This window comes from Balaenoptera physalus (genome assembly GCF_965194825.1).
Source record: "Balaenoptera physalus genome assembly, chromosome: 1".
NCBI lineage: Eukaryota > Metazoa > Chordata > Mammalia > Artiodactyla > Balaenopteridae > Balaenoptera > Balaenoptera physalus.
In genome coordinates, this window is record NC_138882.1 from 116,388,287 (window position 1) to 116,415,422 (window position 27,136).

The 27,136-nt window shown below is 36.0% G+C and overlaps 1 protein-coding gene across 32 annotated transcripts in view; it reads left to right on the forward strand.

Annotated features, from left to right (window-relative positions):
• ZNF644 (zinc finger protein 644) overlaps nucleotides 1-27,136 on the forward strand; it is a 124,474-nt gene that overhangs the window by 66,229 nt on the left and 31,109 nt on the right. For 9 of the 32 annotated variants that reach the window (XM_082476382.1, XM_082476390.1, XM_082476377.1 and 6 more), the window contains one exon: nucleotides 11,264-11,349. The exons of 21 other annotated variants lie outside the window; for them this stretch is intronic. In XM_082476382.1, coding sequence (XP_082332508.1) covers nucleotides 11,264-11,349 — 86 coding nt within the window. Of the gene's footprint in view, nucleotides 1-10,546; nucleotides 10,657-10,768; nucleotides 10,927-11,263; nucleotides 11,350-27,136 lie in introns of all 32 variants that reach the window. 2 more of the 32 variants (XM_082476368.1, XM_082476369.1) reach the window with 2 other exon arrangements.

The following is a 27,136-nucleotide window of genomic DNA, read 5'->3' on the forward strand; positions in this document are numbered from 1 at the left end:
TTTCTAGTTTGATTACCATTCTTTTAAATTTGTTCAGGTTTGCTTTATTGCTGAGGGTATTGTCTGTCTTCATAAATGTTTCATAGGCACTTGGATAAAATATCTATTTCTCTGTTGCTAGGTGGAGTGTTTTAAGTATTTCAGTTAGATCCTGTTGGTTGATCGTTTTCAGATTTTTTTATATTCTTGCTGATTTTCTTTTTAGTAGTTGTATCGGTTGCTGAGAGAAGAGTATTAAAGTCTCCAACATCAATTGTGGATTTGTCTGTTTCTTTTTAGCTTTATCAGTTTTTGTTTAGTGTATTTTGAGGTTCTGTTGTTTGGTATAACACGTTTAGGATCATTGTCTTCCTGGTGGGTTGATCATTTTATCATTATTTAATGTCCCTGTTGATCACTAGTAATTTTCTTTGTTTTGAAGTTTGTTTTACCAGATATTAGTGTTTGCATGGCATATCTTTTTCCGTTCTTTTATTTTCGGCCTACTTATGTCACTGAATTTGAAATGAGTTTCTTGTAAGCTGTATATAGTAAGGTTGTGTTTTTTTTAATCTACTCTGTCATTTTCTTTCTTTTGACTGATATATTTAGATTATTTACATTTAAGGTAATTTTTGATGTTTTCTCTGGTTGTTGTTACTCTTTCTCTTTTCTTGCCTTATGATGGGTTACTTAAACAGTTTTTTAAGGGTTCCCTTTTTTTCTGTGTGCAATGCATTTTTGATGTCTCTCTGTATGTCCTAATCTCTCTTTATAAAGACACCAGCCAGATTGGATTAGGGCCCACCCTAGTTACCTCTGTTTAACTTAGTTACCTCTTTAAAGGCCTTGTCTCCAAATATGACTACATTCTGAGGTACTGGGGCTTAAGGCTTCAATATATGATTTGCGGGGGAGTTGGGGTGGAGACATAATTCAGTCTATAACAGTAAGTTTCAAGTGTTCTCCTATGTAACTGAATTAAAGAGTTAAATGAAATTATTTGGAATTGTTTTTTTCTAACCATTTTAAACCATTCTCTTAGAGTGTATAACCATTCTCTTAGAGTGTAATAACAAGGTGTAAGGCATCAAGTCAGATATGTAACTTTCAGTTTGCTGTGGCAAGTAGGTATGCATCTGTGTCATCTGAGAGGTATATTAAAGTACTTAGAACAAAAGTCGTAAATCTGGGAGAGAGTTACAGCCTTGTTTTATATCATTTATGATACAAATTTGTTTTAAAAATTCATTTTGACCCATTTTAATTATCATTATGATATTGTCATAAAGAAACAGTAAATGTTTGTACTATATGCCAAATTTATACAAGTCAATCTGGAGATAGTTACTGTTTAGGCACCTGAAAGCGAATGATAGAACAGTTAATGTTGTAGAGATTTATATTATTCATATGTAGTAGAAATAGTAGAATTACTAATAGAAATTAGTAGAAATATTAAATAAGCTTTTATCTTTTGTGCACACAATGATGGCTAGGGAAAGGCTACCCAGAAACATGCAGTATGTCTAGATAAGACAATTGAAGTTAATAAAAAGAAAGTTTACTTTGTTTAATTTCCAAAATTGACTGATTGCAGGCTTTATTATTCACTTGTAGTTAGCCTACTTTATCTGTATCTCTTCATTAGTATTCAAGCACATTCTAGTTGCTTAAAAACACAGTGTATATAACAAAAGACATGGTGCATGTTCTCGTGGAACTTCAGTTCAGTGGGAGAGATACATTAAACAATGATAATATCAATTGAATATTTGTAAGATATTAGTGCTCTGAAAGGAACAGTTCTTAAAGAAAAAGCATATGATAAAGGAACTTGACAGAGTGTTTGAGGAAACCTTCCTAGAGTAAGGGACGTTTAAGCTTTGATCCAAAGGAAGATTATGAGCTAAGGTTAACTGAATTTATGTGATAGAGGGCTGGGGAGAGGAGAGCAGAGGATTCCAGACCAAAGAAACTCCATCTGCAGAGGCCCTGTGATGAGAAGGAGTATGTTGGGAAATTTGAGAGGGCCAATGTGGTTGAATCCCTGAGAACTGTTAGGAGGAAAGTGTGTGACAAGACTAGAAAGGCAGGCAGGGCCCAGCAAAGCCATTTCAGCTATGTTAAAAGATTTGGGGTTTCCTCTGCTTGAGACAGAGGAAAACGTTGTGTTTCACAGAGGAGTAATGAACTTGAAAAGGTCACTCTGCCAATATGTGTGAAGAATTGGTTAGAAAGGAACAAATAGATCCATTTAGAAAGCGCAGATACATTAATTTTGTAAAATTCTTTCTGCTTATGATAGTACACACAAAAAAGTAGTCACTCCAGGTACTGTTTTAGATAACAGGGGTGTATCAGTGAACAAAACATAAGTCTCTGCCCTCAAAGAGCTTACTTTGTAGTTGGGAAGAGAAAACAGATAATCAAATAACTATATAACCTTTCAGGTATTAGTAAGTACTTACTATTAGTAAGAAAAGTAAAACCAGATAGGGGGGATAAAGAGAGACTAAGAGTGCTATGTTATTAAGGATGGTCTAAGAAGAACTGAGGAGGAGATAACTGGAACTGAAGGAACTGATCTGCACATATCACATATATTTGGAGGAAGAATTCCAGGCAGAGAACACTAAGTACTAAGTACAGAGTACGTGGGGCCTGGTCAAGGAAGAGCAAGGAGGCCAGTGTAGCTGAGGTACAGTGAGAAGAGGGAGAGTATTAGGAGATGAGGTCTAGGACTAAGTGCATTATAGTTGGGTTGGATGTGAACTATATAACACTTATCACTTTGATATTTTATATATATAGCTTTATACTAAAATTTAGTCATTTATTTTGCTGGTAATTGTTCATGAAATTAAAATAGTATTATTAAAGTTCTGGACTTAATTCTAGTGTGTGGAGTGGGGAGGGGGGTTCCCCCCCACCACCAAGCATTTCTCCAGATACCAGTTGGTGTCCTACAATTCGACTCAGTCCTGGCACTGTCTACCCAGAGACAGCATCAGATTCCACAATAAGGGTTTAGTCTTACAAGACTACTCTCCCCCTCTGCCCAATCACACACACACACTTCTGGTGCCATTTGCAAGCCCAGGTTGTCACCTATGCTTCTGACTAATTGGCTACAGATTGGAGGTTGTCATGACCCTGTCCTTGGACTTCAGATGTCAGTTTCAAGTCCAGGTTTTTACCTGTTCTTCTGGCCAACTGGCTCTAAATCAGACCTTCCCATGACCCCCTCATTGGGTTCAGTTAATTTGCTAGAGTGGCTCACAGAACTTCTGGAAATCCATTTACTCACTAGATTACCACTTTATTATAAAAGGATGTAATTCAGGAACAGCCAGATGGAAAAGATGCATAGGGTAAGTATGTGGGAAAGGGGCTCAGAGCTTCCATGCCGTCTTCAGGTAAGCCCCTCTCCCAGTACCTCCATGTGTTCACCAACCCAGAAGCTCTCTGTACCTCATCCTTTTGGGTTTTTATGGAGGCTGCATCACATAAGCATGATTGATTAAATCATTCACCATTGGTGATTGATCCAACCTTCAGCCCCTCTCCCTTACCTGGAGGTCAGGGGAGTTGGGCTGAAAGTCCAAAATCACACAGTTGGCTCCTCTGGCAACCAGTCCCCATTCTTAGGTGCTTGCCAGAAGTCTCCATTAACATAACAAAAGACACCTTTATAGCTCTCAATGAAGGATTTTAGGAACTCTGTGCCAGAAACGGGAAGACCAAATACATGTTTCTTATTATAAATCACAATATCACAAATATTCTATCATTTAACAACTTTTAAGAGCTATTTCTGTCTTCTTTTTAAATAAGAAAAATATAGTCTTATCAAAAATACACAAATACAGAAGGGTAGTGTTGCTGTTTGAATTCCTACCCCCTATACAAACCCCAAATTCACATGTTGAAGTCCTAATCCCCAGTACCTAAGAGTAGCACTTTATTTGGAGATGGGGTCTTTACAGAGGTAATCAAGTTAAAGTTAGGTCCTTAGGGTGGATCCTAATCCAGTTATGACTGGTGTCCTTATAAAAAGGGGAAATTTGGACACAGAGACAGGTATAGAGGGAAGACAGTTTGAAACAAAATAGGAAGATGATCTACATATGAGCCAAGGAGAGACCTGAAATAGATCCTTTCCTCACAACCCTGAGAAGGGATCAGTCCTACTGAAACCTTAATTTTGGAGTTCTAGCCTTAAGTCACCCAGTCTGTAGTTCTTTGTTTGCTAGGACTGCTAGCAAACTAATACAGGTATTAACTGAAAAGCAAAAGTTTCTTTTTTTCTCTATTCTGACTCTCCTCACTCTCTCCCAACACTTAACAAGGGTAGCAGATTGTTATGAAACCTTCGGGTCTTTTATTGTGTGTGTTTTATTAATTTCTAGAGCAACTTAAGTCTTTTAAGAAAACATGGAATTAAAAAACAAGCAACATACACCTGAAACTAGCACAACATTGTAAATCAACTATACTCCAATAAAAATTTTTTTAAAAAGAGCAGCAAAAAGTAAAGTCTACAGCACTATATTCATAGTTACTTACTTTCTATGAAAAATTTAACTTTGAAACTGGTAAGACCATCTCAGTAATACATACAACTTTTTTCTTAAAAGATTGACCTATTTTGTTTTGTTTTTAAACTTTTATACCAAGATATTTCACAGTCTTATTTACTTTATTACTTTACTAAGATTGATTTTTCCATTCCAGTATTATATTCCAGTATAACCCTTTCTATTGCTTCTGCGTGGTAGTTTGGAAAAAGAATTTGCTACCACTTGGTGGCACTACTTGGCTTAAAAATGAATCAGATTGTCTGCTGTTAACTGTATGCTGTTCCACTTAAATGACTAAATTCAGAGGGGATCTATTTGATATTAAGCAACTTAATATTATAAATGTTTGGTTCTTATTTTGTAAATAAAATAATAACTGGTGTTGTAAAACTGCATTTTATTAAAATGTCATATGGAATATAAAAACAAACCAAGCCTTAGTTTGATGGGGAGGGAAAGCATACAGATTTTTGATAGAAACCTCCTTTATTTAGTTCAGGCATTATTTATATTCTGCCTTAAACCTCTATGTGTCTAAATTTTAGAAAAATATATTTTTAATATTAGAAACAAACATCTTCAACTTTCCTTTAATATTAATATTTTGCAAGACGTGTATTTTATTTTGTCTTATATAAAACTAAGATATTAGATTTTTTTAGGTGATCAAAATAAATGACACATGTAGGAAAACAAATTTAAAGTATATTTTATTATGTTTTCCTGCGATATACTAAAAACTCAAGCAGTCATTTTTAATATATTTTATTTGTTTTATTTAATTAGGCAAAGGATCTTGAAGTGTAAGATGTGGAGAGTTATGATGTCCCCAGACATGATTTTTACTTCTAAACAATTGATATATAATACCATAATAGCTAAAGTATTTGTGTAATTATTGTTTTCTGGGTTGCATATACAGCATATAAAAGGTAATAATGCCCCATGTCTTTTTTTTTTTTTTTTTTCTCTTTCCGGGCCGTGCCACGTGGCTTGCAGAGCTTAGTTCCCTGACCAGGTATCGAACCTGGCCCCCCCGCAGTGAAAGTGCCAGGCCCTAACCACTGGACCGCCAGGGAATTCCTCCCCACCCATGTCTTTTTCAAAATTGAAATATAATACATACAGGAAACTGTACTAAGTATACAGCTGAGTGAATCGTCACAAAGTAAACACTCTATGACCACCAGAGATCAAGAAATAGAATACTGCCAGCAACCAGAAGCCTCCTATGCTTCCTTTCCCAAGCACTCTCCCTTTCCCATTTCCTGGAGTAACGACTACCTGGCTTCAAAGACGATAGCTTTTTTTTAAACCTGTTTTTGGACTTTTATAAAAATAGAATTATATAGTAGTAGTATTTTGTCTCTGTTATGTTTGGGAGATTCATGTATGTTATCAGCTACCAATATAACTGTAGCTCCCTTGTACTATTTTATCACCATTTATCTTTTTACTGTTGGACATTTGGACTGAGTAATGCTGTCATGAACATTCCTGTAAATATTTCATGGGGTACATGTGCAACATTTATGTGGGATATATACCAGAAGTAGAATAGCTGGGTCATTGGTGTATGTATGTTCAAATTTAGAAGATAATGCAAGAATTGTTTTCAGAGTCATTGTACCTATCCCATCAACAGAATATGAGGATTCCTATTGCTCTGTAATCTCACCAACACTTGGTATTAATAGCCTCTTTAATTTTAGCCCTTCTGAAGGCTACATTTCCGTGATTCCAAATGAAATTGAGTACTTTTTCTTGAATTTATTGGCTGTTTGGATATCCTCTTTTTTTATTATTATTACTATTTAGCTTTCTATATTACTGATTTATAGGAGTTACATATTTTATGGATATGAGCCCTTTTTTTTCCTACTGGAGTTTCTGTTCTTGTCCTTCTGTTTTTAGGAGTTTTTGTATATGCTAGATAACAAATCTTCTGTTAGTTACATATGTTAAAAAAAAGATCCATTTTGTCTTGATTTTCACCCTCTTAATGTTATCTTTTGATGAGGGGAAGGTCTTAATTTTAATGTAGTCTGATTTATCATTGTTTTCCTTTATAGTCAGTGCTGCTTGTGTCCTGTCTAAGAAGTCTTTCTCTGCTCCAAGAACATGAAGATATTCTCTTATGTTATCTTCTACTATCTATCCTCTAGTGGTTCTCAACTAGAGGCAATTCGCCCTGCCCTCATCCCACACCTTCCACCCCATGGGTAGGACATTTGGCAGTGTTCAGAGACATTGTTAGTTTTCACAACTGAGTGGGTGGAGTACTCCTGGCATCTAGTGGGTTGGCTAGGGATGCTACTAGACATTCTACAGTGTACAGAATGCTAAGTATTCTACAATGCACAAAACAGTTAATTTAGCCCAAAGTGTCACTAGTGCTGAGGTTTAGAGACACTGTCCTAGAGGCTTTATTATTTTGTTTTCTACTTTCTACCTAGAACTGATTATTGTATATTACTTTGTATATTGTTTATGATGCATTTAGATTTACCTTCTACCTAGAACTTATTCTAGATATTATATGACATATAGAGGTCACCTTTTCTTTTTTTTTAATGGATGTACATTTTATGCAGCATCATTTGTTGAACAGATTGTTTCGCAGCTGCTTTGCAGTATTAACTTTGTCATAAATCAAGTGACCATGTATGTATGAGTCTGTTTCTAGGCTCTATTTTTTTCCATTGGTCTACTTTATCTACCCTTGCACCAAAACTATGCTGTTTTAATTTACATGGCATTATAACAAGTCTTCATGTTCAATGAGGCAAGTTTTCCTACCTTGTTCTTCTTGGCTCTTTGCAGTTCCATATAAATTTTTACTGTCACATTGTCAGTTTTACAAAAATTGAATTGAGAAGGAGTTGACATCTTTATGTTATTAAATCTTCCAATCCATGAATGTCATATCCTTTCATTTATTTAGGTCACTGAGTCTCAAACTCTGTGTTCTCAAGATCTATTTAAACTCTAAAAAAACCTTTTTTTATCTGGTTATATCAGTGTTTCTCAACCTTGGCACAATTGACATTTGGAGCCAGGTAATATTTTGTTTTGGGGAACAAGAATATCCTATTAAATGTTAACATAAATAATATAATTTTGTGAAAAATATACTTTCCAAAACAAAATTTAGTGAGAAGAATAGTATTAAATTTTTGCAAATCTCTTTCATGTCTAGCTTATTGGAAGACAGCTGGATTCCATACCTGCTCTGCTTTAATCCATTGGGATAGCACAAGTCGTACAGACTCTGGAAAACTCTGTTGTACACCGTGAGAGAATGAGAGTGAAAAAGGCAAATAAGGTCTTATTAGTAATATTATGAAAACAGTTGTGATTTTGAGAATCCCCTGGTAGGGTTTCAGGGACCCCCAGGGGTCCACAGATCACACTTCTGGGAGCTGTTGCCCTAGAGATTGCAACATGCATCCTTGACCAGTAAGAGTCTAATTAATTTACCTTATATCTTTCCAGACAATGTGAGGAACCTAAAACACTTTAATTCCATTAATCACCCCCCTCACCCTTTGCTCAGTTTATTTGCTATAATACCTGTTTTTAACTCCATATATATTTTAATCGCCATGAGACATCATCATTGCTTTATGTCAGTATTTTAGATTTACCCAAGTTACCATTTTTACTGCTTTTTATTTCTGCCTGCATCTTGAGTTCTCCACCTTCAATCATTTCCCTTTTATGAAGAACACCCTTTAGTATATACTTTGGTATAGATTTGTGCTGAGAAATTCCTCTCAGTTTTTGTTTCTGGTCATGTTCTGTATTTTACCTTCACACTTGAATGATAGTTTTTTACTGGTTAGAATGCTGGGTTGGCCATCATTTTCTTTTAATTAGGCTATTATCCCTTTGTGTTCTGGCTTCTGTTGTTTCTGCTGAGAAATTAGGTGCTAGTCTTGTCAACATCTTCCAACCAAAAAGACCAGCAAAGGACACCTATAGTTGAACATGGTTTTTACTTGTTGAAGTGAAAGATTCCTCATACTATAGGGAATTTTGGGGTGTCTTTTTAAGAGGGTATTAAAACCTATTATAGGATTGGACTTTGGTTGGGTAATTTTAGAGAGGAGCTACCGAAGTAGAAGTTTGCTCTAAATTAGGTGTTGTCAGAACATGGGCACATTTGACTGCCATCTTTTTGTTTTTTAAATTGAGGTGAAATTTACATAACATGCAGTTAATCATATTAAGTGTACAATTCAGTGGTATTTAGTATATTCACAATATTATGCAGTCACCAGCTTTCTCATTTCAAAGGTGTTTCAACACCCTGTATCCGTTAGGTAATCATTTCCAATTCCCCCCTTCCACTATCACCTGGTACCCTTTACTTTCTGTCTCTGTAGATTTACCTATTCTTGCTATTTCAAATGAAAGAAATCGTACAATGATTCTTTATGTCTGACTTCTCTCACTTAGCATATTTTCAAGGTTCATCCAAGTTGTAGCATGTACTTCGTTTCTTTTTTTGGCTATTACGAATAATGCTGTAAACATTCATGTACAATTTTCTGTGTGTATGTAAGTTTTCATTTCTCCTGGTTATATATCTAGGAGTTGGATAGCTGGGTTATGTGGTAATTCTTTGTTACCTTTTTAAGAACGCCCAACGGTTTTCCCCAGTGGGTACATTGTTTCAGTTTCTCACCAGCAATATATGGGGTCTCTATTTCTCCACATTCTCATCAACACTTGTTATTTTCCAGTTTTTGTGTTTTTTTTTTTTTAATTAAAGGTATTCTAATAGGTGTGAAGTGGTACCTTATTGTGGTTTTCATTTGAGTTTTCTTAATGACCAAGATGGTGAACATCTTTTCATGGGCTTGTTAGCCATTTGTGTATCTTCATTTGAGAAATGTCAATTTAAGTCCTTTGCCCATTTTAAAAATCGGGTTTTTTTTCTTTTTGTTGTTGAGCTGTTTATATATTCTGGATATTAAACCCTTACCAAATATATCTTGATAATGTCCTTTGCACAAAAGTTTTGGTGAAGTCCAAATTATCAATTTTTTTTTCATTTGTTCATCATGTTTTTGGTGTCAATTCTAAGAATTCATTGTCAAATCCAACATCATAAAGATCCCATCCCTAAGCCTTATTCTAAGAGCAATAGCAGTTTTAGTTCTTATGTTTATATTGTTGGTCCATTTTGATTTAGTTTCTGTGCACGAAATGAGGCAGGGGTTCAGCTTCATTCTTTTACATGTGATTGTTCAGTTTTCCTAGCACCATTTGTTGCAAGACTGTTCTTTCCCCATCGAATGGTCTTGGCACCTTTGTTAAGAATCAATTGGCTGTAGATGTTTGGACTTATTTCTGGATTCTCAAATCTATTCCATTGGTCTCTATGTCTACCCTTATTCCAGTAACACAGTGATTACTATAGCTTTGTAGTAGATTTTAAAGTTATTATGAGTCCCCCTACTTTATTTCTTTTTCATTATTGTTTTTGCTCTTTAGGGCCCCTTACAGTTCCATATGAATTTTAGGATCAGCTTATCCGTTTCTATTTAAAAAGGCCATTAGAATTTTGATAGGGATTGCATTGAATCTGTAGATCACTTTGGGAAGTATTGTCATCTTAACAATATTTTGTTTTCTAATCCATGAACATGGGATGCCTTTCCATTTATTTAGGCCTTCTTTAATTTCTTTCAGCAGTGTTTTGTAATTTTTAGTGTATAAGTCTTTCACCTTCTTGCATTTATTCCTAGGTATTTTATTTTGAGCGCTTTTGTAAATAGAATTTTCTTAATTTCCTTTTTGGATCATTCATTGCTAACATAGAGAAACACGATTGATTTATGTTTGTTTATCTTACACGTGCAAGTTTGCTGAAGTTGTTTATTATGTTAGCTCTAGAAAGTTTTTTGTGTGGAATCTGTGGGCTTTTCTACACAGGCATACCTCGTTTTATTGCACTTCACTTTATTGTGTTGCAGATACTCCATTTTTTACAAATTGAAGGTTTGTGGCAACCATGTGTTGAACAAGTCTGTTGGCACCAGTTTTCCAGCAACATTGGCTCACTTGATATCTCTGTTACATTTTGGTAATTCTTGGAATATTTCAAACTATCAAATAGCATTGCATGCTACAGAGAATTTGTTCATGAAAGAAAGAGTCAATCAATGCAGCAATCTTCATTGTTGTCTTATTTTAAGAAATTGTCACAGTCACCCCAATCTTCAGCAACCACCACTCTGATCAGTCAGCAGTCGTCAACACTGAGGCAAGACCCTCCACCAGCAAAAAGATTACAACTTGCTGAAGGCTTGGATGATGATTAGCATTTTTTAGCAATAAAGTATTTTTAATTAAGGTATGTGCATTGTTTTTTTTAGACATAATGCTGTGGCACACTTAATTGACTGTAATTGACCCTGGAAAAGCCAGGGGATTGGGGTCCCCATCATCTGCACAGTTGAAAATCCAAGTATAACTAATGATCAGCCCTCCATATCCAAGGTTCCGGATCCACGGATTCAACCCACCTCAAATTATGTAGCACTGTAGTATTTACTATTGAAAAAAATTCGCTTATAAGTGGATCTGTGCAGTTCAAACCCGTGTTGTTCAAGGGTCAACAGTGTAGTGTAATCATAACTTTTATATTCACTGAGAAACCAAAAAATTTGTCTTGTCTCTCTTTGTTGCAGTATTCCCTTTATTGCAGTGGTCTGGAACCAAACACCTGATATCTCCAAGGCGTGCCTGTGTATAGAATCATGTCATCTGCAAATAGGTAGTTTTACTTCTTTCCAATTTGGATGCCTTTTACTTGTTTTACTTGCATAAGTGCTGTGCTTAAGACTTCCAGTACAATGTTGAATAGCAGTGGTAAAAGCAGGCAGCCTTGTCTTGGGAGGAAAACTTTGTCTTTAACCATTGATGAGTATGATGGTAGCTGTGGGTTTTTCATGGATACCTTTTATCATGTTAAGGAAATTCCCTTCTAATTCTAGTTTGCTGAGTGTTTTTAATCATGAAATAGTGTTGGATTTTGTCAAATGGTCTTTCTGCGTCTATTGAGATGATTGTGTAGTTTTATTCCTTTGTTCTATTAATATAATACATTGATTGCTTTTCTTATATTGAACCACCTTTGCTTTCCTGGAATAATCCCACTCAGTTATGATTATAATCCTTTTAATGCGCTGTTGGATTCAGCTTGGTAGCATTTTGTTGAGGATTTCTGCGTGTCTTCATAACAGTCTGTCATTTTCTTTTGGTATCTTTGCCTGGCTTTGGTTTTAGGGTAAAGCTGGCCTCATAGAATGTGTTAGGAAGTAGTCCCTCTTCTATTTTTGGAAAAGCTTGTGAAGGATTGATGTTAATTCTCTAAAAGGTAGAATTTACCAGTGAAAGCATTTAATCTTGGACTTTTCCTTTTTGGGTGTTTCGGGAGGTTTTTGATTACTGATTCAGTCTCATTACCTAATTATAAATCTGTTCAGATTTTCTGTTTCTTCTTGAGTCAGGCTTGGTAATTTGTGTTTCTAGGAATTTGTCCATTTCATCTTAATTATTTAATTTTTTAGTATTCAGTTCTAATATTTTGTTATAATCCTTTTAATTTCTCTAAAGTCTATAGTAACGTCCCTATTTTCATTTCTGATTTTAGTTATTTGCATCTTCTCTCTTTTTTTTCTTAGTAAATTTCTTTGTTAATTTCATTGATCTTTTAAAAGAATTAACTTTTTATTTGATTCTATTTTTATATTCTTATCTATGCTCTAATATTTATTATTTCCTTCCTTCTTCTGGCTTGGGTTTAGTTTGCTCTTTTTCCAGTTCCTGAAGATATAAAGTTAGGTAATAGATTTGAGATCTTTCTTCTTTTTTAGTGTAGGCATTTACAGCTATAAATTTCCCTCCAAATACCGCTTTTGCGACATTCCATGAGTTTTGTTATGTTGTGTTTTGTTTTCATTCATCTTGAGATTGCCCTCTTAATAAATCTCATCTGTAGGGAAGGCAGGCTGAAGCTGAGATAAACATAATTGGCAAAGAAGGTAGCAATCAACTCATTTAGCAAGGGAAGGCGATATTGGTAGTTTGTGTTACACAGTTACCTTGTCTGAAGTCGATATTCTGTGAGATATTTTTATGTTCAACAGGAGAACAATATGATTTAGCTGAAAGCATCAGATTAGTTCTCAGACGTTAGGAGCTGCTTTTTTTCTTTCTCACTCTAATTATTGTCTCTTTGTGTAGTTATTCTTTTTTTCTGTGTGTACTTTTAAGATTTTCTAACTGTCTTTTATTGTCATCAGTTTTACTGTGATGTGTCTAGGTGTAGTTTTCTTTCTGTTTATGTATCTTAGAGTTCCTGGTGCTTCCAGAAACCACAGCTTGATGTCTCTTGTCAGTTTTAGAAGATTCTCAGCCATTATCTCTTCAAGCATTGCTTCTGCCCTATTTTCTCTCTCCTTTATTTCTAGGATTCCCATTAAATGTATACTAGATCTTTTCATTGTATCCTTTTTCGGGTTCCTGTCTTCATTTTCCATCCTTTTGTCTCTCATTGCTTCATTCTAGATACTTTATTCTGACCTTTTCCTAGTTCACTAATTAACTCTTAGTTGTATCTAATTTTTAGTTTTGTTGCATGGCGGCCAGAGAATGTGCTCTACATGACTTCCGTCTCTGTTGGAAATTTCTCTGTGGTCATTATAATACATAGTCAGATTTTACAAATCTGTGTTTTACAAATATGTGTTTTGAAATAAAAATGTCTGTTTATTGTTGTGTAGAGTTCTCTATATATTTGATCAGTGCTTTAAAATTCTTCTTTGAAATGTCCTCTAAAAGAATTTTGACAAACTGTGGCATTTTTAAGCTGCATTTGTAATTTTTGTCACAAAGTGAAAGTATTTATCAATGCTTATATATTATATACATGCTTTAAATCTAATTTCTTCAAAATCTTTGTACTGTAGATTTAATTAATTCAGCTTACAGAAAATGTCTGCCATGTAACATATATAACAAAGCCAGTCTTCACAGCTAAATCAAAGTGACCCATTCTCAGTAAAAACACAGCTTCACTTTTTAAATTCAATTCACGTATCATATGTGTCATTGTTGACAACCTTCACATTTCTGAATTTTTACTCTAAGACTGAGGATTGGGGAGGGAGGGGAAAGTAGGTATGGAAAGGAAGAAGGTAGAGTGAGAGACAGACACTGGAATCTTGCCTTGAGTTGTTTTTCAGTGAATTGAGACTATGTGGCCTTTCTGTATCGTTTGCTTTGCTGCCATGGCATTCTCCCTAAGAAAATCTGGTATTCTCAAACCTTTTATTTGCTTCCCCAGAAGTTTTTACACATCAGAGCAATGTACAATATCAAGGTTCTGGATGGTGGTACCCTTCTAGATCCATGAAATATTCAGCTAACAAGACAAAGATCTGTGCCCTTGAAACTTAGTTTTATGGGAATGATGCACAAACAATAACTGTAATTAGTAAGTATATTACATAGTATGTAAGAAGGTGATAAATGTTACGGGAGGAAAAAGGGTAAACTAGTGTAAGTGTATTTAAGAATGTCAGCAATAGGGAAGTGAGTGAGTTTTGTATGTAATGTTAACCAAAGTGGTCCAGGTAGGCATTATTCAAAAGAAAATAGTTGAGCAAAGGCAAATTAGATGAGGAAGTTTGCCATGAGAGTACCTGGGAGATAGAGCATTCCAGCTTGAGGAATTGTCAGTGCTAAGGCCTTAATGTAGGAGAGAATGTGTTCAAAGAATAGTAAGAAAGCCAGCATGGCTGGAACTGAGTGAGCAAGTTGGGGAGAGGAGTAAGAAATGAGGTCAAAGAGTTACTGGGGGAAAAAAAGAGTTACTGGGAAGGATCTTCATAGCACCTTTTACAGGGTATTATAAGGATGTTGGGTTTTTTTCTTTGAGGGAAAAACAGGGAGCTATTGAAGGGTTTTGAGGAACTTGATCTGTCTTAGGTTTTAAAATGATACCTCTGGTTTCAGTGTTGAGAATAGATGGTGGGTGGGCAAGAGTAGATGCTCTAAGACCAGATTAGGAAGCCCTTCAAATAATACAGGAGAGAGATAATAGTGGACCTGGGTGTAGCAGTAGTGAGAGGCAATTGAATTCTGGATGTAATTTGAAGATGATGGCAATAGGATTTCCTGATGGTTTGGATATGAAGTGTGAATGAAAGAGAATAAGGAAGATTACTCCAAGGTTATTGGCCTGAACAACTGATGGAGATGGAGAAAGTTGCAGATTTGTGTTTGGGAATCTTTCTTTCATAAAGTGAGAGAAAGGTGATCTTGGAAGAGGAAAACTAGAATATTCTCCTTGATCTTTTGACTTTTGGGGAGAAGTGTTTAAAGCTTCCTTTGTGACTGTCTATTTGTCAGTTTCTCCTAATACTTGTAAGTTTATAATTTATATATTTTGTAGGCATTTTGTTGTGTGCATAGGGGTTCGTGAATAATATATCTTCTTGGTGGATCATGTACTTTATTGATATATAATATTCATTTCTAGCAGGTCTAGTGCTTTTGCCTTAAATTCCATTTGATTTTTCTGGTAGTAGAGATATCTGTTTTCTTTTCATTAACATTTACCTAGTTTATCTTTTCATCACCTTATCTTTCTTTTTATAAACAACATATAAAATACTTACGTTGTTTCTATATGTTAATTCTATACTTAAAAACAAACCAAAAGCTGGGGGGGTCTGGGCAAGATTGTGGAAGAGTAAGACACGGAGATCACCTTCCTTCCCACAGATACATTAGAAATACATCTACACGTGGAACTGCTCCTACAGAACACCCACTGAACGCTGGCAGAAGACGTCAGACCTCCCAAAAGGCAAAAACTCCCCACGTACTTGGGTAGGGCAAAAGAATAAAGAAAAAACAGAGACAAAAGAATAGGGACGGGACCTGCACCAGTGGGAGGGAGCTGTGAAGGAAGAAAGGTTTCCACACACTAGGAAGCCGCTTCGCGGGCGGAGACTTAGGGTGGCGGAGGGGGGAAGCTTCGGAGCCACGGAGGAGAGCGCAGCCACAGGGGTGCGGAGGGCGAAGCGGAGTGATTCCCGCACAGAGGATCGGTGCCGAGCAGCACTCACCAGCCCGAGAGGCTTGTCTCCTCACCCGCCAGGGCGGGCGGGGCTGGGAGCTGAGGCTCGGGCTTCGGTTGGATCACAGGAAGAGGACTGGGGTTGGCTGCGTGAACACAGCCTGAAGGGGTTAGCGCACCACAGCTAGCTGGGAGGGAGTCCGAGAAAAAGTCTGCAGCTGCGGAAGAGGCAAGAGACTCTTTCTTGCCTCTTTGTTTCGCGGTGCGCAAGGAGAGGGGATTCAGAGCGCCACCTAAACGAGCTCCAGAGATGGGCGCGAGCCGCGGCTATCAGCGCGGACCCCAGAGACGGGCATGAGATGCTAAGGCTGCTGCTGCCACCACCAAGAAGCCTGTGTGCGAGCACAGGTCACTATCCACACCACCCCTCCCGGGAGCCTGTGCAGCCTGCCACTGCCAGGCTCCCGTGATCCAGGGACAACTTCCCTGGGAGAACGCACGACTCACCTCAGGCTGCTGCAACGTCATGCCAGCCTCTGCCGCAGGCTCGCCCCGCATCTGTACCCCTCCCTCCCCACGGCCTGAGTGAGCCAGAGCCCCCAAATCAGCTGCTCCTTTAACCCCGTCCTGTCTGAGCGAAGAACAGATGTCCTCAGGCGACCTACACGCAGAGGCGGGGCCGAATCCAAAGCTGAACCCCAGGAGCTCTGTGAACAAAGAAGAGAAAGGGAAATCTCTCCCAGCAGCCTCAGAAGCAGCGGATTAAAGCTCCACAAGCAACTTGATGTACCTGCATCTGTTGAATATCTGAATAGACAATGAATCATCCCAAATTCAGGAGGTGGACTTTGGGAACAGGATATATTAATTTTTCCCCTTTTCCTTTTTTTGTGAGTGTATATGTGTATGCTTCTGGGTGAGATTTTGTCTGTATAGCTTTGCTTTCACCGTTTGTCCTAGGGTTCAGTCTGTCTGTTTTTTTTTTTTTTTTAACTTAAAAAATTTTTTTTTCTTAATAAATTTTTTCTTAATAACTTTTTCCTTATTTTTTATTTTAAAAAATTAAAAATTTTTTCCTTAATAATTTTTTCTTAATTTTTATTTTAAAAAATAAAAAAAACTTTTTTTCTTAATAAATTTTTTCTTAATAATTTTTTTCTTATTTTTTATTATAATAGCTTTATTTTATTTTACTTTATTTTATTTTATCCTCTTTCTTTCTCTCTTTCTATTTTTTCTCCCTTTTATTCTGAGCCGTGTGGATGAAAGGCTCTTGGTGCTCCAGCCAGGCATCAGGGCTGTGCCTCTGAGGTGGGAGAGCCAACTTCAGGACACTGGTCCACAAGAGACCTCCCAGCTCCACGTAATACCAAACGGCAAAAATCTCTCAGAGATCTCCATCTCAACATCAAGACCCAGCTTTACTCAACGACCAGCAAGCTACAGTGCTGGACACCCTATGCCAAACAACTAGCACGACAGGAACACAGTCCCATCCATTAGCAGAGAGGCTGCCTAAAATCATAATAAGGCCACAGACACCCCAAAACACACCACCAGACGTGGACATGCCCACCAGAAAGACAAGATCCAGCCTCATCCACCAGAACACAGGCACTAGTCCTCTCTACCAGGAAGCCTACACAACCCACTGAACCAACCTTAGCCACTGGGGACAGATACCAAAAACAACAGGAACTACGAACCTGCAGCCTGTGAAAAGGAGACCCCAAACACAGTAAGATAAGCAAAATGAGAAGACAGAAAATCACACAGCAGATGAAGGAGCAGGGTCAAAACACACCAGACCTAACAAATGAAGAGGAAATAGGCAGTCTACCTGAAAAAGAATTCAGAATAATGATAGTAAAGATGATCCAAAATCTTGGAAATAGAATAGACAAAATGCAAGAAACATTTAACAAAGACGTAGAAGAACTAAAGAGGAACCAAGCAACGATGAAAAACACAATAAATGAAATTAAAAATACTCTAGAAGGGATCAATAGCAGAATAACTGAGGCAGAAGAACGGGTAAGTGACCTGGAAGATAAAATAGTGGAAATAACTACTGCAGAGCAGAATAAAGAAAAGAGAATGAAAAGAACCGAGGACCGTCTCAGAGACCTCCGGGACAACATTAAACACACAAACATTCGAATTATAGGGGTCCCAGGAGAAGAAGAGAAAAAGAAAGGGACTGAGAAAATATTTGAAGAGATTATAGTTGAACACTTCCCTAATATGGGAAAGGAAATAGTTAATCAAGTCCTGGAAGCACAGAGAGTCCCATACAGGATAAATCCGAGGAGAAACACGCCAAGACACATATTAATCAAACTATCAAAAATTAAATATAAAGAAAACATATTAAAAGCAGCAAGGGAAAAACAACAAATAACACACAAGGGAATCCCCATAAGGTTAACAGCTGATCTTTCAGCCAAAACTCTGCAGGCCAGAAGGGAGTGGCAGGATATACTTAAAGTGATGAAGGAGAAAAACCTACAACCAAGATTACCCTACCCAGCAAGGATCTCATTCAGATTTGATGGAGAAATTAAAACCTTTACAGACAAGCAAAAGCTGAGAGAGTTCAGCACCACCAAACCAGCTTTACAACAAATGCTAAAGGAACTTCTCTAGGCAAGAAACACAAGAGAAGGAAAACACCTACAATAACAAACCCAAAACATTTAAGAAAATGGGAATAGGAACATACATATCGATAATTACCTTAAATGTAAATGGATTAAATGCTCCCACCAAAAGACACAGACTGGCTGATGGGATACAAAAACAAGGCCCGTATATATGTCGTCTACAAGAGACCCACTTCGGACCTAGGTACACATACAGACTGAAAGTGAGGGGATGGAAAAAGATATTCCATGCAAATGGAAATCAGAAGAAAGCTGGAGTAGCAAATCTCGTATCAGACAAAATAGACTTTAAAATAAAGACTATTACAAGAGACAAAGAAGGACACTACATAATGATCAAGGGATCAATCCAAGAAGTAGATATAACAATTGTAAATATTTATGCACCCAACATAGGAGCACATCAATACATAAGGCAAATACTAACAGCCATAAAAGGGGAAATCGACAGTAACACAATCATAGTAGGAGACTTTAACACCCCACTTTCACCAATGGACAGATCATCCAAAATGAAAATAAATAAGGAAACACAAGCTTTAAATGATACATTAAACAAGATGGACTTAATTGATATTTATAGGACATTCCACCCAAAAACAACAGAATACACATTTTTCTCAAGTGCTCATGGTACATTCTCCAGGAGAGATCATATCTTGAGTCACAAATCAAGCCTTGGTAAATTTAAGAAAACTGAAATGATATCAAGTATCTTTTCCGACCACAACGCTATGAGACTAGATATCAGTTACAGGAGAAGATCTGTAAAAAATACAAACACATGGAGGCTACACAATACACTACTTAATAACGAAGTGATCACTGAAGGAATCAAAGGGGAAATCAAAAAATACTTAGAAACAAATGACAATGGAGACACGATGACCCAAAACCTATGGGATGTACCAAAAGCAGTTCTAAGAGGGAAGTTTATAGCAATACAAACCTACATCAAGAAACAGGGAAAATCTTGAATAAACAACCTAACCTTGCACCTAAAGCAATTAGAGAAAGAAGAACCAAAAAAACCCCAAAGCTAGCACAAGGAAAGAGATCATAAAGATCAGATCAGAAATAAATGAAAAAGAAATGAAGGAAATGATAGCAAAGATCAATAAAACTAAAAGCTGGTTCTTTGAGAAGATAAGCAAAATTGATAAACCATTAGCCAGACTCATCAAGAGAAAAAGGGAGAAGACTCAAATCAATAGAATTAGAAATGAAAAAGGAGAAGTAACAACTGACACTGCAGAAATCCGAACGATCATGAGAGATTACTACAAGCAACTCTATGCCAATAAAATGGACAACCTGGAAGAAATGGACAAATTCTTAGAAATGCACAACCTGCCGAGACTGAACCAGGAAGAAATAGAAAATATGAACAGACCAGTCACAAGCACTGAAATTGAAACTGTGATTAAAAATCTTGCAACAAACAAAAGCCCAGGTCCAGATGGCTTCACAGGCGAATTCTATCAAACATTTAGAGAAGAGCTAACACCTATCCTTCTCAAACTCTTCCAAAATATTGCAGAGGGAGGAACATTCCCCAACTCATTCTACGAGGCCACCATCACTCTGATACCAAAACCAGACAAAGATGTCACAAAGAAAGAAAACTACAGACCAATATCACTGATGAACATAGATGCAAAAATCCTCAACAAAATACTAGCAAACAGAATCCAACGGCACATTAAAAGGATCATACACCATGATCAAGTTGGGTTTATTCCAGGAATGCAAGGATTCTTCAATATACGCAAATCAATCAACGTGATACATCATATTAACAAATTGAAGGAGAAAAACCATATGATCATCTCAGTAGATGCAGAGAAAGCTTTCGACAAAATTCAACACCCATTTATGATAAAAGCCCTGCAGAAAGTAGGCATAGAGGGAACTTTCCTCAACATAATAAAGGCCATATATGACAAACCCACAGCCAACATTGTCCTCAATGGTGAAAAACTGAAACCATTTCCACTAAGATCAGGAACAAGACAAGGTTGCCCACTCTCACCACTATTATTCAACATAGTTTTGGAAGTGTTAGCCACAGCAATCAGAGAAGAAAAAGAAATAAAAGGAATCCAAATCAGAAAAGAAAAAGTAATGCTGTCACTGTTTGCAGATGACATGATAGTATACATAGAGAATCCTAAACATGCTACCAGAAAACTACTAGAACCTAATCAATGAGTTTGGTAAAGTAGCAGGATACAAAATTAATGCCCAGAAATCTCTTGCATTCCTATACACTAATGATGAAAAATCTGAAAGTGAAATTAAGAAAACACTCCCGTTTACCATTGCAACAAAAGGATAAAATATCTAGTAACAAACCTACCTAAGGAGACAAAAGACCTGTATGCAGAAAATTATAAGACACTGATGAAAGAAATTAAAGATGATACAATTAGATGGAGAGATATACCATGTTCTTGGATTGGAAGAATCAACATTGTGAAAATGACTCTACTACCCAAAGCAATCTACAGATTCAATGCAATCCCTATCAAACTACCACAGGCATTTTTCACAGAACTAGAACAAAAAATTTCACAATTTGTATGGAAACACAAAAGACCCCAAATAGCCAAAGCAATCTTGAGAACGAAAAATGGAGCTGGAGTAATCAGGCCCCCTGACTTCAGACTATATTACAAAGCTACAGTAATCAAGACAGTATGGTACTGGCACAAAAACAGAAACATAGATCAATGGAACAGGATAGAAAGCCCAGAGATAAACCCACACACATATGGTCACCTTATCTTTGATAAAGGAGGCAGGCATATACAGTGGAGAAAAGACAGCCTCTTCAATAAGTGGTGCTGGGAAAACTGGACAGGTACATGTAAAAGTATGAAATTACAACACTCCCTAACACCATACACAAAAATAAACTCAAAATGGATTAAAGACCTAAATGTAAGGCCAGACACTACAAAACTCTTAGAGGAAAACATAGGCAGAACACTCTATGACATAAATCACAGCAAGATCCTTTTTGACCCAACTCCTAGAGAAATGGAAATAAAAACACAAACAAATGGGACCTAATGAAACTTAAAAGCTTTTGCACAGCAAAGGAAACCATAAACAAGACGAAAAGACAACCCTCAGAATGGGAGAAAATATTTGCAAATGAAGCAACTGACAAAGGATTAATCTCCAAGATTTACAAGCAGCTCATGCAGCTCAATAACAAAAAAACAAACAACCCAATCCAAAAATGGGCAGAAGACCTAAATAGACATTTCTCTGAAGAAGATATACAGATTGCCAACAGACACATGAAAGAATGCTCAACATCATTAATCATTAGAGAAATGCAAATTAAAACTACAATGTGATATCATCTCACACCGGTCAGAATGGCCATCATCAAAAAATCTAGAAACAATAAATGCTGGAGAGGGTGTGGAGAAACGGGAACACTCTTGCACTGTTGGTGGGAATGTAAATTGATACAGCCACTATGGAGAACAGTATGGAGGTTCCTTAAAAAACTACAAATAGAACTACCATACGACCCAGCAATCCCACTACTGGGCATATACCCTGAGAAAACCATAGTTCAAAAAGAGTCATGTACCAAAATGTTAATTGAAGCTCTATTTACAATAGCCAGCACATGGAAGCAACCTAAGTGTCCATCATCAGATGAATGGATAAAGAAGATGTGGCACATATATACAATGGAATATTACTCAGCCATAAAAAGAAACGAAATGGAGGTATTTGTAGTGAGGTGGATGGAGTTAGAGTCTGTCATACAGAGTGAAGTAAGTCAGAAAGAGAAAAGCAAATACTGTTTGCTAACACATATATATGGAATCTAAGGGAAAAAAAAAAAAAGGTCATGAAGAACCTAGTGGCAAGACGGGAATAAAGACACAGACCTACTAGAGAATGGACGTGAGGATATGTGGAGGGGGAGGGGTAAGATGTGACAAAGTGAGAGAGTGGCATGGACATATATACACTACCAAATGTAAAATAGATAGCTAGTGGGCAGCAGCCGCATAGCACAGGGAGATCAGCTCGGTGCTTTGTGACCACCTAGAGGGGTGGGATAGGGAGGGTGGGAGGGAGAGAGAAGCAAAGGGGAAGAGATATGGGAACATATGTATATGTATAACTGATTCACTTTGTTATAAAGCAGAAACTAACACACCATTGTAAAGCAATTATACTCCAATAAAGATGTTAAAAACAAAATATGAATGCCTTTTTCTTAATATATGAACTTTTCACATTTATTCTGAATAAATTTATTCTGAATACTGATATGTTTGGATTTTTTTTTGCTTTCTTATTTTTATTTTCTCTTTGCTTTGTTCCAGTGTTGTTACTTTTTATATTGGATCAATTTTTTTCCATTTTTTAATTCTTTAGATTTGAAATTATATATCTTATTTCACTATTTTAGATGGTTATCCTTAACATTTTAATACATTTTTAAAATATTTTCTTTTGATCATTTTCCAGTAGTCAAAACTCCCATGTTGAAATCTTTTGGGGATCTTATTTCCCATATCATTAACTAGCAGGGCACTCAAGTGCAGGCCAGGAGTCCATCTATGGTCCACTTCTGGACCATAGATAAGCAAAATTGATAAACCATTAGCCAGACTCATCAAGAGAAAAGTCAAGTCACTCTGACAAGTCTGACAAGTCACTCTGATCCAGCATGATTATCCTGAACAAAAAAGAATACTTGCTTCTCATTTTATAGGAATCCTTTTTGAACAATTGTCAACAGTTACTAGATTTAGTTGCATGTTTTACTAGTTTAATTGCTCACTAATGTTTATTGATTCTTCTTCATGTATTCTTTTCTATCTATGCCTGAATATCTCCTTGAGTAATTCTCTCATCTGTAGGTGATAAACATTTGGAATCCTTGTTTGTCCAATGATGTCTATATTTTGTTGTTATACTTGAATGCTAGTTTAGCTAGTTATAGAATTCTAGGTTAAAAAGTATTTTCACATCTTTCACCATGATACTGGCAAAAATTGTAAGAATATGGGGAAACAGACATTGTTATACATTGGAGGTAGACATGCATATTGATAGAGATTTGGGGAAATGATTTGAAAATGTATATTAAACTAAAAAAATTCACGTGCAACTTTAAAGGATCTACATTATCAGAATACAAATATGACTATAGGGCTGTCTATACAAGGATATTTATTGTAGCATGTGTATAATATAATACCATTTCTGTGAAGGTAAGCACAAAACAAATACATATGTATATATGTTTGTATGAATAAGAAAAAGGAGTAGTAGGATACACCAGACTATTACATTGGTAATTGAAGTGGGATAGAGTGGGAAAGGTAGAGGAGATTGCAACAAATATGTTCTACTTATGTAATTTTTTCCAATAAATTTGATTTTTAAAAATGTTCCCTCAAAAGCCTGATGACACTACTGATGATGAATTGTGTATCCTTGTTCCTTTGTAGATAGTCTTGGTTTTGTTTTTGTTTTTGTTTTTTCTGGAAATGAGTAGAATTCTTCCTTTTATTCTTAGAGTTCTAAAATTTCCCCCAGGACTTCTCAAGTGACATGTCTTTTTCTTCATCCTGCTGAGCACTCATTGAATGCTATTATTCTGAAGATTTCTGTGCTTCTTGAGTTCTGAAATTTTTTTCTATTGTGTCCTCTTCCCCGTTTCCCTGGTTTCTTCTATAATTTCTACTCATTATAATTTGTGGGTCTAGACTTTGTGTCTCTTTTCTGTTATTTTTTTTAATGCTCTTCCTACTCCCTTGTAAAAAAATCTTTCTATTGGAAGAATACCTCATTTCATCAGCTTTATTCACTCTGTTCTTCACCTCACCTGTTGAGAGTTGTTTTTGTTTTTTGGGTTTTTTATTTCAAAGTTGTCAGCCTCCGGCTACTGTACTTCTTTATTTAAAACACAATAGTTTATAGAATCTGAGGATATTAAGTATATTTACTTTCTCTTTTTATTCTTCTAGTGGTTAACCTTCTAATTTTAACAGACATTTAAATTTATATTTCAATCACTATTAATAAGTATTCATAACCTTGTTGTTGTAAAATACACTTAGCATGCGAATTTCAGATCCCTTCACACACACACAACCTTCTGGGAAAATTTTTCTGAAGTGATAGGTAAGTGGTAAACTTGCACATTGTGTGCCCTCAACCTGAATGTAGTGTAATTTGTCTTTGAATAGGATTATATCAATATAGTCAAAGTAATTTTAACTCCAAACTTTGAAATTATTGCTCCATTGATGTCTTGACGGTGAAAAGTCTGATGCTATTCTGATTCCTATTCTTTTGTATAAAACCTGTTTTAAGTTCTTTTGTTTATTTGTTTTATTTGAGATTGTGGTCTCCTTTCTTTCCAGAGCCCTTGTCTATAACTGTTCAAATTTACGGTTTTATTTGTCTACATATGTCTCTCTCTTCTAGTCCTTCTACTTTCATTTTGTTGGCATTTTACGAGAGAGAAAGATAAATTCATGTCCTTGATATTCTGAAAGGGATCAGGAACTCTTAGAAACTCTTAAATCCTGAGTGGCCACTTCACGTCTTTTTTCCTTAGAGCACTGGGTCATGCACTGTAATTCCCCTCTTTATTGCTTATTGAATAGTAAAGCCCTGCCTTATCCCCACAAGAGTGGTATTGTTCTAGCACCAGCAACTCTTAAGATATGCTTCTTCCTATGGCTCTTTAGCTTCTGCTCATTTATCCTGTTTTTTATACCCTGGGAGTGGTGTAAGTTCTCAGGTATCTCCTCCCAGGATACATTTCTGCTTGTAAAGGAGGATGTCCATTATCATTAGGAGCAGTGCACAAATTCAGTGTCATCATTCTGTACATGAAGCAAGTTAATGGCAAGGGTCATGGGGAATGAACACTTAATGAGTAATTACTAAATAACAGGCCCTTTGCTACATGTTTTATGTACATTGTCTTATTTAATCCTTACAATCCTATAAGAAGGTTCCACTCTCATTTTATTGATGAAGCAACTTGAAGTTGAAGGAAAGTGGAGTAACTTTGTCCTAATAAGCTAGACGTTGTGGAGCTATTTCTGAAACCCAGGCAGGTCTGCCTCCAAAGAGTGATTGTCTTGGCACTGCACTATAAAATTTATCTAAAACCCTCTCTTTTCTGTGAGGCTTTTCTTAGCCATGGTATTTTATAGGACCTTCTACTTCCTCTGAACTGTAGACTGTATAATTCATATTACTCACTGGGGAAATAATGTATTGCTTTTTATTCATAGCAGTTTTTTATACTTATGTGTCGTATATAGTCTTCCTCATATAGCAGTACAGTTTAAAAAAAAAAAAACTACCAACAATACCATTTGGATAGTTAGCGTTATGAATAATTAAATTTTTCCATGAAATATCTCAATTTTAAATATGCTTCAGTCACCTTTTATAAAACGGTAATGTGCTATTGATAACATTTTGGTTTTATGTATTTGGTAATATGGAAACCATACATTCTGTCTCTCATGGTTCAAAATTGCTATTCTTGACCATGACCTCAGTCTCTCTCCATATGAGTAAACCTGAAGAAAATTCTTTTTTTTCGGCCACTCCCCGCGGCTTGCAGGATCTCAGTTCCCCCACCAGGGATTGAACCCAGGCCAGGGCAGTGAGAGCACGGAATCCGAACCACTAAACCACCAGGGAACTCTACATTTGATTATCAATAAGTAGTTGCATTTTCTAAATATAATGTAGTGTTTTCTGTAACATTTTGGTGAAATTTTGTAATTACTTAAATTCACAATAAATAAATGCTTCTGGTTTTTTAATTAAAACTCCAGAATTGAACATGCAGTAAGTAAAAACTTGTTAGGTCAAATGTAAAATCAGAAAAAAAGCAGTGGCTGGTTTGTGATTTGCCTTTACAAAAATATATTCTTTCTTATTTTTTAAGGGCAGTGATATGAGAGAGGTGCATACTTTGTTTTAAGGAAAGCAAATTTCTTATATTTGAATTTTTTACCATCCTAAATGAAGATAATTATAAAGTAGTGATTACCTTGGAATATTTTTCTCAGAAGATAATTGGAATTTTGTAGGCTGATTTTAGAGAAAGGAAAGAAGAAAAGTTGAGTAAATGGTAATATCAGTAAGAGAATTCATGTTTAATAAATATATTATTTTATAAAAATAAAACTTCTGTTTTTTTTTGTTTTTCTAGTTCTCAATGAAAGTGTCCCACTTTCCCATCTAAACATATATAAATTTGAATTTACTTAATAGAGTTTAAATGTATAATATAGATGAAAGGTTAATTACAGAATTATAGAATTTTTTGTATGTGATCTGAACCCCCCTTTCAATAAAATAAAATTGTAATTTAGGGAAATAATTTATTCTCCAGATGTGAGAATGTTCTTGTTTACTTCCCATTAGACCATAAACAATTTTGTGTTTCCTAAATATGATTAATTAATATATGATTGGCAAATGAATTAATGGAACTTTTATAATGAGAATTTTACTGTAACCATTAAGATCTACAAAAGTTTTTTTTTTTAAATGCATACAGTTGAATATGTGAAGCTCTGAATTTGAAAGAGTTATCAAAATTGTTTGAGTGTAGAAAGAAACCAGCATAACATTTCTTATGTTCCAGGCTGTATATTAAGGCACAAATTATCTCTTCAACTGTTGTAAGGAATTCTTTCAAAGCCACAATGGTTTGCATTTGCAGTCATGTCACTAACTTTGATGTGCTTATTCTAGTGGACCTTGATCCTATGGAATCGCATATG